The following is a 13,442-nucleotide window of genomic DNA, read 5'->3' on the forward strand; positions in this document are numbered from 1 at the left end:
TCCTTTCCCACTGAAGGAGGGGAGGGAGTGGAAGGATCGGAACAAGGAATACGCCAGTGGGTTTGAAGAAATCTTTTCGCCTCGTTCTTTATTCATCCAACCATATAATTATCTTTCCTTTTTTATTTAAAATAAGATATCTTCCATTAATTACTATACTTTTGAAGAGAAAAAAATGCCGATTTTGTTTTCTTCAAATTTGCATCTTTTGTCGAATGTTGTATCGAATGCAGCCGGGTTGCGGATTTGTGGTCACTGACTATCCCCAAGCAGTGGAATCATTATTGTGTTGATGAGAATGACAGTCTAACTCAGTCGGCAGAGCACAGGAAACATATTTCATTTTTCTTTCAAATGTTTGAAGGCTTATTAGCAGGGGGCTCGGAGCAAGGTGTGGTTGAAACGTTTTGAAAGTAGCTCCTTTTTATAAATAATAAATATCCATTTTTGGTGAAAAACGTACCACCTTTGATATTCAGTTTGTAAGTAAAAAGTGTCTTTTCTTATTCAAAAAGTACCTTCTTGTTGAAAAATTAATTAAAAATATAATTAGAAGAGTCAATTTGTCTTTCCATAAAGGAAACAACAATGTATTTAAAAAATAGGTTTCGAGAAACCTACCCCTCCTCCCCCCCCCCCAACTGCCCCTCGAAGTATATGCGTGCCTTACCTTTTAGATTGAACCCTCTTTCGCTGCCCTGTTTATCAGTCCGGATAGAGTTCTTGATTTAATTACAGCAATATAATTTTGAAATATCTATTCACAGGAAACTCCTTTAGGTCCAAGAGTGTACTTCAGCGCCAATAGCGATGGTGTTACCACGGTTACAAACTACTTTCAAGCTCCAATAACAGTAAAGAGATTACTGATTGTTCCACACTCATACTACAAATATAAATACATGGACGTAAACTTACTCGGAGTCGCTGGAGGATCCACGGGTAAGAGGAATTGCTGCTATTTCTTGTCGATTACTTCTTGATGAGTTCGAAATTTGAAGTGGTTTGTAAATCGAAACAAAATATGTCAAAACAATCCAACAACTAAGAACTAATTTGTATGTAAGTTAAAGAATAAGTTTCTCGATATTAGATCTCTTTAATTGACAATCTCAATGAACTAATTTATATGTAAGTTAAAGATTAAGGTTCTCGATATCAAATCTCTTTAATCGACACTCTTCAAGGACTATGTAAGCAACATCGTGACTAAAACTGACGATTTACATAAATTTTCATACATGTTTGTTAATCATTTCAGATGCCTGTTGGGGAAGCGACACAGAAGGTACCGTACATAAATCTGTTTTACTAGCACAGTTTGAACGGGAAGACATTGGGGCCAAACTTGAGAACAACTTTAACAGAGAATTTTTTTGTGTTGAAATGGCGGGGGTGATGGGGTCCAGATTAGGAATTAAAGGGCCGCGGAATTGACACATTTATGCATAAATGTCTTAAATCTGACAAATGGTTTTCGAAAGGTTCATTTACCCAACAATAGCATAAAATGTAGGAGGACAAGGATACATTTTAGGGAACAGAACTCGTTTAATTTCTTTTTCGTAAGGAAGCAAAGATGAATAGCTTTCTATTTTGTTGGGTACACCCACACAGTAAACAATTGAAAACGACTTTATCAAGTATACTGTTTTTCAATTCTGAAAGGAAGCCTAACGTTAGGCCTTTCTGCACATCACTCAACGTAACGTAGATGGAGATGATTCCCAGTTCATGCGAAATTGCATAGCTTGTCATTCACCGTTTAGCTTGCCTTGACTGAGGAAATGGTTGGTTAAACGCAAAGTCTTAATCTATAGACACAATTAAGCGCATTGTGCTTCGACTGTCATAGTGAAAGTTCTTGGAATGAGGCAATGCTATTGTACTCCTTAAGAAAGAGATGGTGATACTGATAGTGATACGAATTGTACTACTAAAACTACTACTAGGCTATATGCCTAGTACTAGTAGTAGTAGGCTACTGTAGGCCTTGGCTAATCCCTGATAAGTGATAGTACCAGTAGTACGTGTTAGGCCTAGGCCAGGCTACATTGAGGCTGTAGGAGCCTAGCTAGTCTAGGCCAGCCTACTCTGGCTATTCCACAGGCGCTGTCAACGTATGTAACACAGTATCTGGTCCAGTTTTATAATTTATAAAGAAATATTGTGCTGCACACTTTGGAAGTGCCTTTGTGCTAGCCTAGTACTAGTAGTACTTATATAAAAAAGTTTGATAGTCATGTGACTGAGGCTAACAGAGTCTAACCACTAACCCAGTAGTGTGCCCTTTGCTCATGGCTTGAAGAAAACAGAACCACATGCATCATGTAACCAGGAAAAACTGAACTGTGACATTTTATGAAACATTTTATGGAACAATTATAAACTTCTGAAGAGAAATGTTCCAAAACATTTCACCACACTGGAGCTTAGGAGGTTACGTGGGGACTTGATCCAGGTTTTCAAGATTACATACGTTTACAGGAGGTCTCTGTTGAAAGAGACCTAGGTATCTACATTGACTCGTCTCTGCAACCTTCCAAACATTGTCTTGAAGCTGCTAAAAGAGGTAATAGGGTTTTAGGTATGATCAAGAGGAACTTCAGTTTTCTGAAAGAGGACATCGTAGTTAGGCTTTATAAGCAGTTGGTTAGGCCTCATCTGGAGTATGCTGTGCAGGCTTGGAACCCTTATTTTGCTAAGGATAAGGAAGTACTTGAAAAGGTCCAGAGGAGGGCTACTAGGATGATTAGTTCCTTAAAGAGGGTTCCTTATTATAGGCGGTTACAACTGTTGAATCTCACCACACTGGAGCTTAGGAGGTTACGTGGGGACTTGATCCAGGTTTTCAAGATTGTGTATGGTTTCGACAATTTATCCTTTACCGACTTTTTCATGTTTGCAAACAGTAGTTGTACTAGAGGTCATTGTCTTAAACTTCAAAAGTCGCATAGTAGGATTAATATTCGGCATAACTTTTTTTCTAATAGGGTTGTGAATGAGTGGAATAGTTTGCCTGAGAAAGTTGTACTTGCAAGTAGTGTCAATGGGTTTAAGAATGCTTTGGACAAGCACTTTAAGCATTGTAATCGGGTCTGAGTGTTTGTGTCTTCAGTTTTTTTCCCTCTCTTTATAGGGTCCTTGATGGGGACTTAAGTGTCCCTCCTGATCCTTTTTTCTACTAAACTAAACTAAACTAAACTAAAATGACATATACCATCCAAATTATAAGGAATAGCATACCTTCCCAAAAAAATATATGACTCAAAAGACTGTTTTATTTCATTCTACGTCACAGTTATTCCAGAAGTTGGAGGACCAGGAACAGTATATTTGGGGTCAGAAGAGACAGGTGGTGATCTCATTATTGACAATGGAGGACAGCAAACAGCTGTAAGTTGCTATGGATACAAGGGAGATTCAGAAACAGGACTTGGGAAACTGTCGAAATAAATTCAGTATGGTAGAAACAAGGAATACACTAAGTTGTCCATGAAGCAGCTCTTTAAGGTGCTATGAAATGAGGGAGGTTAGAAAGATGATTTGTGGAACTATAAAACAATATTCAACATGGTAGCAACAAGTTTACACACAAAGTGGTTAATGAGGGACGTAAAAAGGAGCGGCGTTTGCGAAGATGGTTTAACTGTAGAATTAAAATCTATACTGTACAGTCATGGCAAGGATATACACAAAGTCTTAAATTAAGCAGCAACAGATGCGATGCGAAGGAGGGAGATATGGAAAGGATTTGAGGGAACCCCTGCAATAAATCTGGGATTGGAGATATAAGGTGGTACAGAGGGCTCTCTTTATGAAAAGTTAGAGACATTGAGAAACAAATTTACACTAGGGCTGAAAGCACTTGCTGATCTCTTGTAAATGCAGTATGCTAGGTAGATCTTGCAGGACAAAGAAGGTTGAGAAAACTACAGGATGTTCATTTGTTCTAATTAAGGGGGGGGGGGGCAGGAGTGGATTTCATGGAAAAGTCCTTTCAATTCCTAGCAAGTTGCCTATAGATGTAGTTAATGAATTAATCACAAGGAGATAATATGCCAATAACTCTTGTGTGATTCCACTCTCAATTGTTCTACAGCTATATTAATACTTGAAGTCTGAGTAAGCCCCTCATCATGTGCAGAAATAAATTGGATTATTTCAGTTATTCTATTTATTGTTTTTGCCCTTTTCTTCAATTTGGGATGGTCAGGGGAATCGACTGGATGTTGGGTGTCATCTGGCATCTGTAAGGTTACTGAACAAGTTAGAAGACTCCCTACTAGAAGACATGGTTATAATTGTTTGGAAGTTTATGGACAATAACACCGTTCAGGTGACATTCTGATTTTCTTTCCATGTTTATCTTGTCTTCTAACAGCCAAAGAGAAATGCTGACTGTTCACAGTTTTTCATGGAAGATTCTGGTGCAGCAGCTTGGATTCCTGCTGGAACTAACACAGAATTTCAAAGAATCACTTTCAGAGCCCCATCCCACCTAGTGGTAGCAGGGACTACAATCGTTACCACGGTTACCGGTCAGCTTCCATCGTACCTGCATATTCATTCTCAAGGTAGTCTCACCCTCAATGAAACACTCAATATTCCAACCTACGTTGATGGAATCTTTGACCTCCCAGGGAAGAGTGTCACCATCTCTCAATCTTTAAGAGTCTGGGGAACTGTTTCATCCCATCTCGATGCTGGTATTGTCTTCAGTGGAGATCTACTGCAGCTGTTTCCCGATGAAACCTTGCAAGTAAACCAGATACTAAGCTTGAGGGCACTGGACATTGGTGCAAATGCTGCTGTGGTCTTGGACAAGTCTGACCAATCCACCCACTGTGGGTACGCCCTGGATATCCATGGAGGGCAGGAGGGTTCCATTACCATGGGAGCAGGGTCCTCCTTGATGGTAGCTTGCCTGGTGACCATAGATGCAGACTCTGTCAACCTTCATGATGCTATATTTGATCAAGTGGGACATGAGTCTAACTCCTTCGCAGAGCCATCGCTGATCAGAACACCAAATTTAGTCATCTCTGGGGATGTATCAACTGGATTGGTAAAATTAGAAGGCGTGGATGACTTCAGTGTGAGTGCATCTGGTGATTTAACCTTTGAACCCTTTCATAATAACTTCACCGTGGCAACGGTAAGTTCAGCAGGTATTGTACAGAGCACATTACCATTGAGTGTGGTCAGTGAACTATTTGAGATTACTGGGGGCCAGTTTATCTGGCCTGGGTCTGCTAGTTCTTCCTTCAATGCACAAACTGCTCAAATCAATGGCGCATTTAAACCTGGTGCTGTCGTTTCAAGCAGTGATGGGTTTCATGACTTTGTAGTCGGCAGTCAGGGGAACGTAGTGATGAACTTGTTGACAGATTTCAAAACAGATCGGTTTTATATGAGTGGTACCATGGCAGTGAATCAAGATGTAGTCTTCACAGGCTCGTCAAGTGAAAGGATAAACACGTTCACCACAGGTGAGAACAGCGAGCTAAGTTTGGTCAAAACTGAATCTGATGCTCCTTGTCAAATACATGCAGACAATGTTACCATCGATGGTCACTTCGAGGCTGGTCCTTTGGACATCGGAGTTGGCTTCATCTCACTCAGGGTCGGAGGTCATCTTGTGTTCGAACCTGTGGAGGAGCTACAGATACACGAAGTTGTCGTTTCTGGTTGGTTTGAGTCGCAGAGTCACATGTCTTTGGGTCACAAGAATGACACGGACCAAACTATCTTCCAAACCACACCAGGCAGTACGGTAATTCTGAACAGTAACAGCAGTCATAACCTAAATGGATTGACACATTCTCAACTCAGTTTGATTTCATTGGAAGTTGGAGGAACCTTTACTGGCAGTGATGTGGAGTTTACTTTTCCAATGAATTCAGTGTTGGTGACTGAATCTGGAAATCTTCAATTTACATCTGTCGGTTAGTTGAACTCGATTCTATGTTTGAAGTGTCAATTCGGTTTATTGAAGTTGCATTGAACTAGATTGGTGGTGGATAAAGGGGGGCGAGGGGGAGAGGGAGGGGGGAGATGAGTGCTTTCCAATGAATGTTTAATTATGTAATATGAAATCAAAGTACAAGAAAGGATGAATGGGAGTTTTGAATGTAAATGTCTATAGGATAGAGGTGTAGGCTGCAGTGTTTAATATTTTTGGAACAAATCAAATCAAGAAACGATTAATGTAGTTGTCTTCATCCAAGATCATAAACTGAATAAAAATCTGGCCTCTTAATTGTTATAATGACTATTAATTAAAGGTGCCAGGTTAGAATAGTATTTTACTGTATATGAATATTCTTGCAACTGAATACTTGTAGAGAGAGTACTTGTAGAGAGTAAAGAGTTGTAGTTTTTGTTACATTACAGACACCATTAGACTATTTTGAGTGATTCTGACTTCCGTCTTTAATACAATCCTTTTTGGAAGTTTCTTGTCTGAAGGCTAGATTCATTTTCTTCTCGATTTCACAGGTTTCATCCAAGCAAATTCCTTCACCGTCAATGGCATCTTCACCGCATGGAACAACATCATCCTGTTTGGCAGTTACCGACCACGGGAAGGAGATTTAACGATTGGGCCCTTGGGACAGATGACTCTAGATGCCTCATCTCAGGGTGATAAATTGTGGGTGAAAACATCGTACCTCTACCCACTTCATCTAGAGTGTAACGGTCGATTCATGGCCGGTTTACTATCTGTGGATTTACCCGAGGGATACTTCGCTCTGTTCGATAGGGATGGCTTTAGGACTTATGATGCCCTCGATGATGGTAACTCAACAATGGTTGGTATACTTGGATTAGATGACTTCAAGAAGTTCTTGGAATTAAACATCTCTGGGAGCTTTGAATTTGAAGCTGCCAGTGATCTTGATGTGGTCACCATCGATATCTCTGGCCGGATGGAAAGTTACGGCCCAGTCACGATTGGCGTTGCTACCGAAGACTCCCCGACAACGATTACTACGACAACCGGAAGTCATGTGGAGCTTAACAGCCTCAACAGGTCTGTTGGTCCTTCAGGGCTAGGACATTCGGAAATTTATGCAACTGTGTTTACTGTCGGGGGAACTTTCGTGGGTAGAGAATTACATTTTCCAGAAGCTCTTGTGTCGGTTACTGTGACAGAAACAGGACACTTGAGCATGACTTCAGTGGGTAAGATAAATGAATATTCATTGAAATTGAGTACGTAAAGATCTTGGGAGAACTGATATTAAAGTTACAATTGTATTTATAATAAAAATTTCAATAAGACAAAATTATTGACTAATTAAGCTATTTTGGTATGCTAGAAATTTTAATTTCTTCTTTCAGTTTTGTTGCACATGTCTGGAAATTCTGTTGGTTCTTCAGTATCTCTTTGTGACATATATTGCATATAAAGGTTAAATAAGTGCATGTATCCTGACTTCTAGGACACGTTTTATTTTAAAGCTATGAAATTTGAATCTGTAAATTTATCACAAAATTATTTTGAAAAATTAAGTTACAAAATGTAATCTTAACTGTTACTCAAAATGTTGTTGAAAGCTTTTCCATATATTCATTTAGTGATTCCATCAATATGATTATCTTTCATGAAAGGCAAGAAATATAAGAATGTGTTAATTATGGGGAGAGATCATAGCATCTAGAGCATTTAGTTTGGACAGTTAGAGCTTTGTGGAAGAGGGGAGGAAAGGGGGTGCGGAGCATACAAAGAAGAAATTAATGTTAAGCATATTCCATGCAGCAGCATATTACATTCCGTTCAAATTTTTGAATTTTCAAAATCAAATTTTACTTATTAAACTTGATGGTAATGACTTAAACTCTCTTCTAGGTCCATTTGAATCTCACAATTTCAACTTCAATGGCATCTTCACGGTCTCTAACAACATCACTCTGGCTGGGAATCGCCTCGAACGGTCTCGTTACATCGAGATTGGTCCATCGGGATCGGTCATCTTGGATGATGTTGCTCAGAGTACCCGGATGTGGAGTGGGGTTTCGAACGTCTTTGTCCATCAGCTGGACAGCGCTGGACAATTCCATGCGGGGTTACTCTCTGTCATCACAGGGTTCGGTGCAGGCACCGATGAAATCGAGTTCACCGGAAGTAATGCCGAATTTACCTTCCAAAGTCACCTGGAATTACGGACGGATTATTTGGGAATTCTCGACGGAGCGAAGATGGAGAGCTTCACAGAAGTCGTTATCCGTGGAAGCCAAGTGGAAAAAGTGGTGATGGTTAAAGTCGGGAGTGAAGCCATGATGGTTCTAAATTCCCAGGTTCCCCGCGCCTCATGGCCAAGCTTACAATACTCTGAAATCAGGTCAGACAGCCTAGAGGTGCAGGGTACTCTGGAAGCAGGAACATTGTTCCTGGATGAGGGATGGTATAACTTTACCATCGGACCCGCTGGAAAAGTGTTCATGTACATCTATGACGAACGACTCCCCGTGGATAATCTTGTCATTCAAAGTGGCTCTGCCATCCTGGAAGTTTTGAATCCGTTTGTTCTTCACGGTAAAACTCTAGCCGATGTAGCATACGTAGAGTTTGGAACCGGCTCGACAGTAACGTTTGACTCCAGAGGTCTGGCCGGCACGAACCAGTCAGGTCTGACTTACTCTAGAATAGAAGGATTTAACGGCTGTTGTACTTGGAACGGTCGATTTGTTGGTAATCATCTTTCTTTTAGTATCGCAGACCTGTTGATTGGTGGTCATGTGACTTTTATATCAAGCACCCGGCAACAAGCAAATTACATCACCGTGACAACGACGGGAGACGTCGACGTGACGGGTATTATTGACCTCCATGGATTGGATGCTCCGAACGTATTTGTCATAAATATCGCTGGATCTGTGACCTTTGATGTCATGGTCACAACTAGGAACAGAGATGCTTGGTCAGATTTGACCGGGTCAGTAGTTCGTGCCGATGATATCATTGTGGCGGGAAGTTTCCAAGCTGGGCTGCTGTCAATTGATCAAGGAGTACAGTATCTGACTGTCAATGGTCTCATGACCTTTGAACCGTCCAGCTTTTACAAGATCAACACCACATTTGTCGGTGGTCAATTAAGAGCTTTGGCACCGTTTGACAACTCAAAGCCATTGAGTGGATCATCGTTTGAAGTGTCTTCTGGTGCCTTGGCAGATTTTGAATACCAAGGGAGATCCTATGGTGTAGACGGGGGATGTGTACCTTCTTTTGTGATGATGGAAGACATCATAGTTGATGGTACATGGCAGTTAGGTTCTGGAGAAGTGACTACAGACTCACTTACAGTCCGTCAGGGTGGTCTCATCCAGGTCACAGAAGGTGGATACCTGAGCAACTACGGACCAGGTAAAGTTTAAAGCTACCACATTTGTCCCATGTTGATTAGCGTAAGACTAAATTAGGTATTAAAATTGGGTGTATTTAATGAGCCAGGCTTCTTTTATCTTTTTTCATTCTTTCATTACCTTGAGTTGTAAAATTAGTATAGAATCGTTCAGCCCTAGGGCTGTGGAGACCATGTCAGTTTGCAAACTGCAAAGAGTACCTGAGGAAGTAAACAGAGCCCTTAAGGAAGTATCTGTTGCCAAGGTAACTATGGAACTGCAGGCACACCTTGACTGAAGAAATGTACACTAGTGACTACTGTATTAAAATTGACAGTGCATACCATTTTATCTGGTAGGCTAACCTGTGTAGGCCAACCTGTGTAGGCCATGGTAGGCCAACCTCATGTGTCTCTTATCAAGTTGGTTGAATAATCATAAGGTTTGTATGTTCAAGTACAGAGTGATATTTTAACTATACAGTGTGAATGAGAGCAAAAAGAACTTCATAGGTCTGCATTAAGTAGACTAGGGCTCTTCCTGATGTGCTGGTTGCTTGACGATGCCTGCCTTTATAGGAAATATCCCCAGGGCTAACAGACACAGAGTAGAGAGTACCTTTAATATATGTAGATCATGGATTACTCTCCACTGAAAACAAACTGTAATTGTGGAATACATTTAAGTGAATTATTCATAATGTTCTAATTTTGATGCTGTTATTTGTAATCCCTACAGGAGCTGGACTTAGTGGTACCTATGCCTCTGGAGGAAGCTTTGGCGCAAGAGGGGGCAGATCAGGGAAGTCTCCGGTACTGTTGGCGCCCCATCCCTATGGTAGCATCTATTTTCCTGGTACATGGGGAAGTGGAGGTGGTTCATCGTCTAGTTATGATGGAGGAAGAGGCGGGGGTTTCTTCCATGCAGCTGTCAGGGATACCTTTAACATCAACGGTGAACTTGTGTCAAATGGTGGCACAGCTGTTGGGGTAAGTTTGCTATAAGTCTATCTGTGAAGGTAATCACAACAACTGGAAGAGGTCTTTGTTGTTAGAGCATTTGTACTCTATAGTAGACTTGGGTCTTACAAGATTCCTGGAGATTGTAACCATTTCCTGCTCATTTTCTTGAGTCTGTGATGAGGATGTGTCAGTCAAGTAAATATATATATGTTTGTTTATGTAATTTTCTAAAAATCTACAACGGTGGTCGAATATAACAAGATATCAATGCATATTTGCAAAATCAATGCATTTGGTATTTCGGCACTGTGGAAGAAGTTTTTCTTTTTTATGATAAGTTTTATTATAAGTTTCCATCATCTATAGTTGCTTTGAAGTACATTCTTAAATCCCTCTCTCATGAATGTGTCATTTTTAGGGTCACACTGGAGGAGGAACTGGGGGCGCTATCTGGGTTACAGCTGATCGTTTTGTTGGTAATGGTTACCTACGTGTGATAGGTGGAGCAGGCCTAAGCTACGGTGGTGGTGGGTCTGGTGGAAGAATCACAGTGAAGTATGGCTCTGGTGACTTTCATAGTGACCATGCTGTGGCTCACGGTAAGCTGATTGTTTGAATACAGTGTATACACATGTACCCTGCACACTGCTGTATCATAACTAACAATATTGTGTACAAAGATTTAAATAGCGGAGGTTCATTAAGCACCTTAGCTACCCACCACATCCCTTAAACACCCCTCCACCACCTCTACCCTACCAATACCATCTTTACAAGCACCAAGAAGTAAATTAAAGGCATTCGTTGAAGTTATAAATGTGAAACATGCTCAGAGATATCTTATCAGTATTTGGTTGCCATGACAAAAGTCCTACCAGGGTTGATATATTAGACACTTAAAATGTCTTTATTACAGTGACAGGTTTCCAAGGCAGTGTAGATTTTAATATTTTGTTGACACCTAAGTTTTCCGGATGTCTCACATATATGTGTCTAAAATAAATTTTCATTAATTAATGTCTTAAATTTGGTTATTCTGCTTAATAAATTAAGCTAAATATATATAGGTTTTTTGATAGATTTGTTAATATGAATAAGATTTGAGGACATTAAATTAATGAAGATTAAGTAGGCAGGAATGGAAGATCTGATGCAATATTTCCCGTTCATAATTTTTGCCGATTCTCTTCAGCTATTTCGGTGTAAATAACGCACTCAGCAACAAGTGTGTAGAGATTTAAACCTAAACTTAAAAACCATCCCTTGTAGAAACCCATGCATACCAACTTTGGAATATATAGCCATCATCCTCTCATAGCTAGAAAACACTGATTTGTGACCAGATGAAGTTTGGAAGTCTAGTAACATCGGAGCTCTTTTCCCTCTCGTTTATTCTCAGGTGGAGCAACTACATATGGGGAACCTGGAGGCCCTGGTGTTATTTATCTAGAAGGGTTAGAACCAGAGAACAAAAACATCAGGATTGACAATAACTGCCAAGCCCCTCAGGTGAGCTGATGTATTGATGAGAGAGTAAATGCAAAAAGTGAAATCAACACAAATCAATATGACGGAAAGCCTATAATTGGGACGAGAGACACTCACTGAAATTCAGAAGACTATTTTGTAGTATTAACTGACTAAAAGCTTAAACAAGAACTTTGAAATGAATTTGTTCAAATATTAATCTGTCAATTGACAGAAACAATTTCATCATTTTGGGGAATAAATATGTCTTCAAATTATGTATAACAGTTCTGCAGGCTCGGAATTTTTGTCTCTGAATAAGATATTACGGTTACTGTGTAAAAAATTACTATACAGCTCTGAACGTGTTTAGCTATCTGTTCATTTTGCATAGTAGCATTTTGCGATGCGATACTGGATAAATTATTCCCATCGAGCTCTTTGTCTAATTGTAAATTATTTAGTGCATCATCATCATCATTTCTTTGAGACAATGAAGATTTTGGCTCTTAGCCAATTAAGGCACAACATCCTTCAAATCTCGTATTGAGAACGTATTAGTATCATTGGGACAAACATCTCCACAATATTGTTATTTATTTATTGTTATTTATTTATTTATTGATTGTTATTTATTTATTGATTGTTATTTATTGATTGTTATTTATTGATTGTTTATTTTATTGTAGTTTGATGCGGTTCCATCAGGTGACAGAGCTACTGAAGAAGACTACCAAAATTTCTTACATACTGGTGAGCTGCCCTACAACCCTAATTAAAGGCATTGAAGACTCGCCCCAAACTGTGTGCCGCCCTCTGAAAAAGTTAACTTTCTGTCGCTTGCAAGTGAAGTTTTTACTTGGCGCTACAAAATGCAGACAGTAATGAAACGTGATACCTTGTTATCTTTTATCTAGACCTGAGATGTCCATCGCTGCTATGTACACTGTCTGTGTTGTGGGTATTGACCATAACTGCATGTACTGACTGTACACTAGTGTCTAATTACTGACAGTAGCAAGCTGTGTGTGTATTTTCTGGGATCGATGGTGGTGTCTAACACTTCTGTTACACCTCATTCTAAACTAGGTCAGATTACTGTCATCAGACGTTTCTTTGTTCGCGAGTCTTCACTCCTTTTAAATTAGCACAATGTGATATTGTTACTAAGCTACTAACCAAGTCTCAATGTAAATTATATGAAATTACAAAAGCAAAGAAAACCCTCGTATGATTCAGATGGACGTAATTTATGATACATTAGTGTTGGCTGAACTGGTTGGAGACTTTCTGCTTGTTTAGGGTAAAATCCACATCCTAATAACATTTTGTGTGACAAAGATATGAATTTTTGTCAAATTTGGTGATATGTTTGTGAATGCATCTGGCAACAGTAGAGTGAATGAGATGTTGTCATGGAAATTCAAGTGAAAATGTTTTGCTTTCCTTTCCTTTCAAAATAATATTGCTATCAAAAGAGTTGCACTTTGATGAAAATCCAGAGAAACATTGACAGCCAAACAAAAAAGCATTCAAAAGTTATCACATTTCAAGGATAAATCAACAAAAATATTATAACAGGAAATTAAGCTGTTGAAGCACACCTACCATGATGACATCATGCCCCACCCACTGTGATACACTTCCTGTGGTAATAGAGGGTAT

General features: G+C 39.6%; 1 protein-coding gene across 1 annotated transcript in view; it reads left to right on the top strand.

Moving 5' to 3' along the window:
- LOC139984504 (uncharacterized) overlaps nucleotides 1-13,442 on the top strand; it is a 54,625-nt gene that overhangs the window by 23,585 nt on the left and 17,598 nt on the right. The window contains exons 6-15 of the mRNA XM_071998418.1: nucleotides 768-942; nucleotides 1,262-1,288; nucleotides 3,302-3,396; nucleotides 4,385-5,948; nucleotides 6,502-7,188; nucleotides 7,856-9,370; nucleotides 10,087-10,337; nucleotides 10,729-10,909; nucleotides 11,710-11,819; nucleotides 12,467-12,530. Coding sequence (XP_071854519.1) covers nucleotides 768-942; nucleotides 1,262-1,288; nucleotides 3,302-3,396; nucleotides 4,385-5,948; nucleotides 6,502-7,188; nucleotides 7,856-9,370; nucleotides 10,087-10,337; nucleotides 10,729-10,909; nucleotides 11,710-11,819; nucleotides 12,467-12,530 — 4,669 coding nt within the window. The remainder of the gene's footprint in view (nucleotides 1-767; nucleotides 943-1,261; nucleotides 1,289-3,301; nucleotides 3,397-4,384; nucleotides 5,949-6,501; nucleotides 7,189-7,855; nucleotides 9,371-10,086; nucleotides 10,338-10,728; nucleotides 10,910-11,709; nucleotides 11,820-12,466; nucleotides 12,531-13,442) is intronic.

Source organism: Apostichopus japonicus, chromosome 17 (assembly GCF_037975245.1).
Source record: "Apostichopus japonicus isolate 1M-3 chromosome 17, ASM3797524v1, whole genome shotgun sequence".
In the NCBI taxonomy this organism is placed as follows: domain Eukaryota; kingdom Metazoa; phylum Echinodermata; class Holothuroidea; order Aspidochirotida; family Stichopodidae; genus Apostichopus; species Apostichopus japonicus.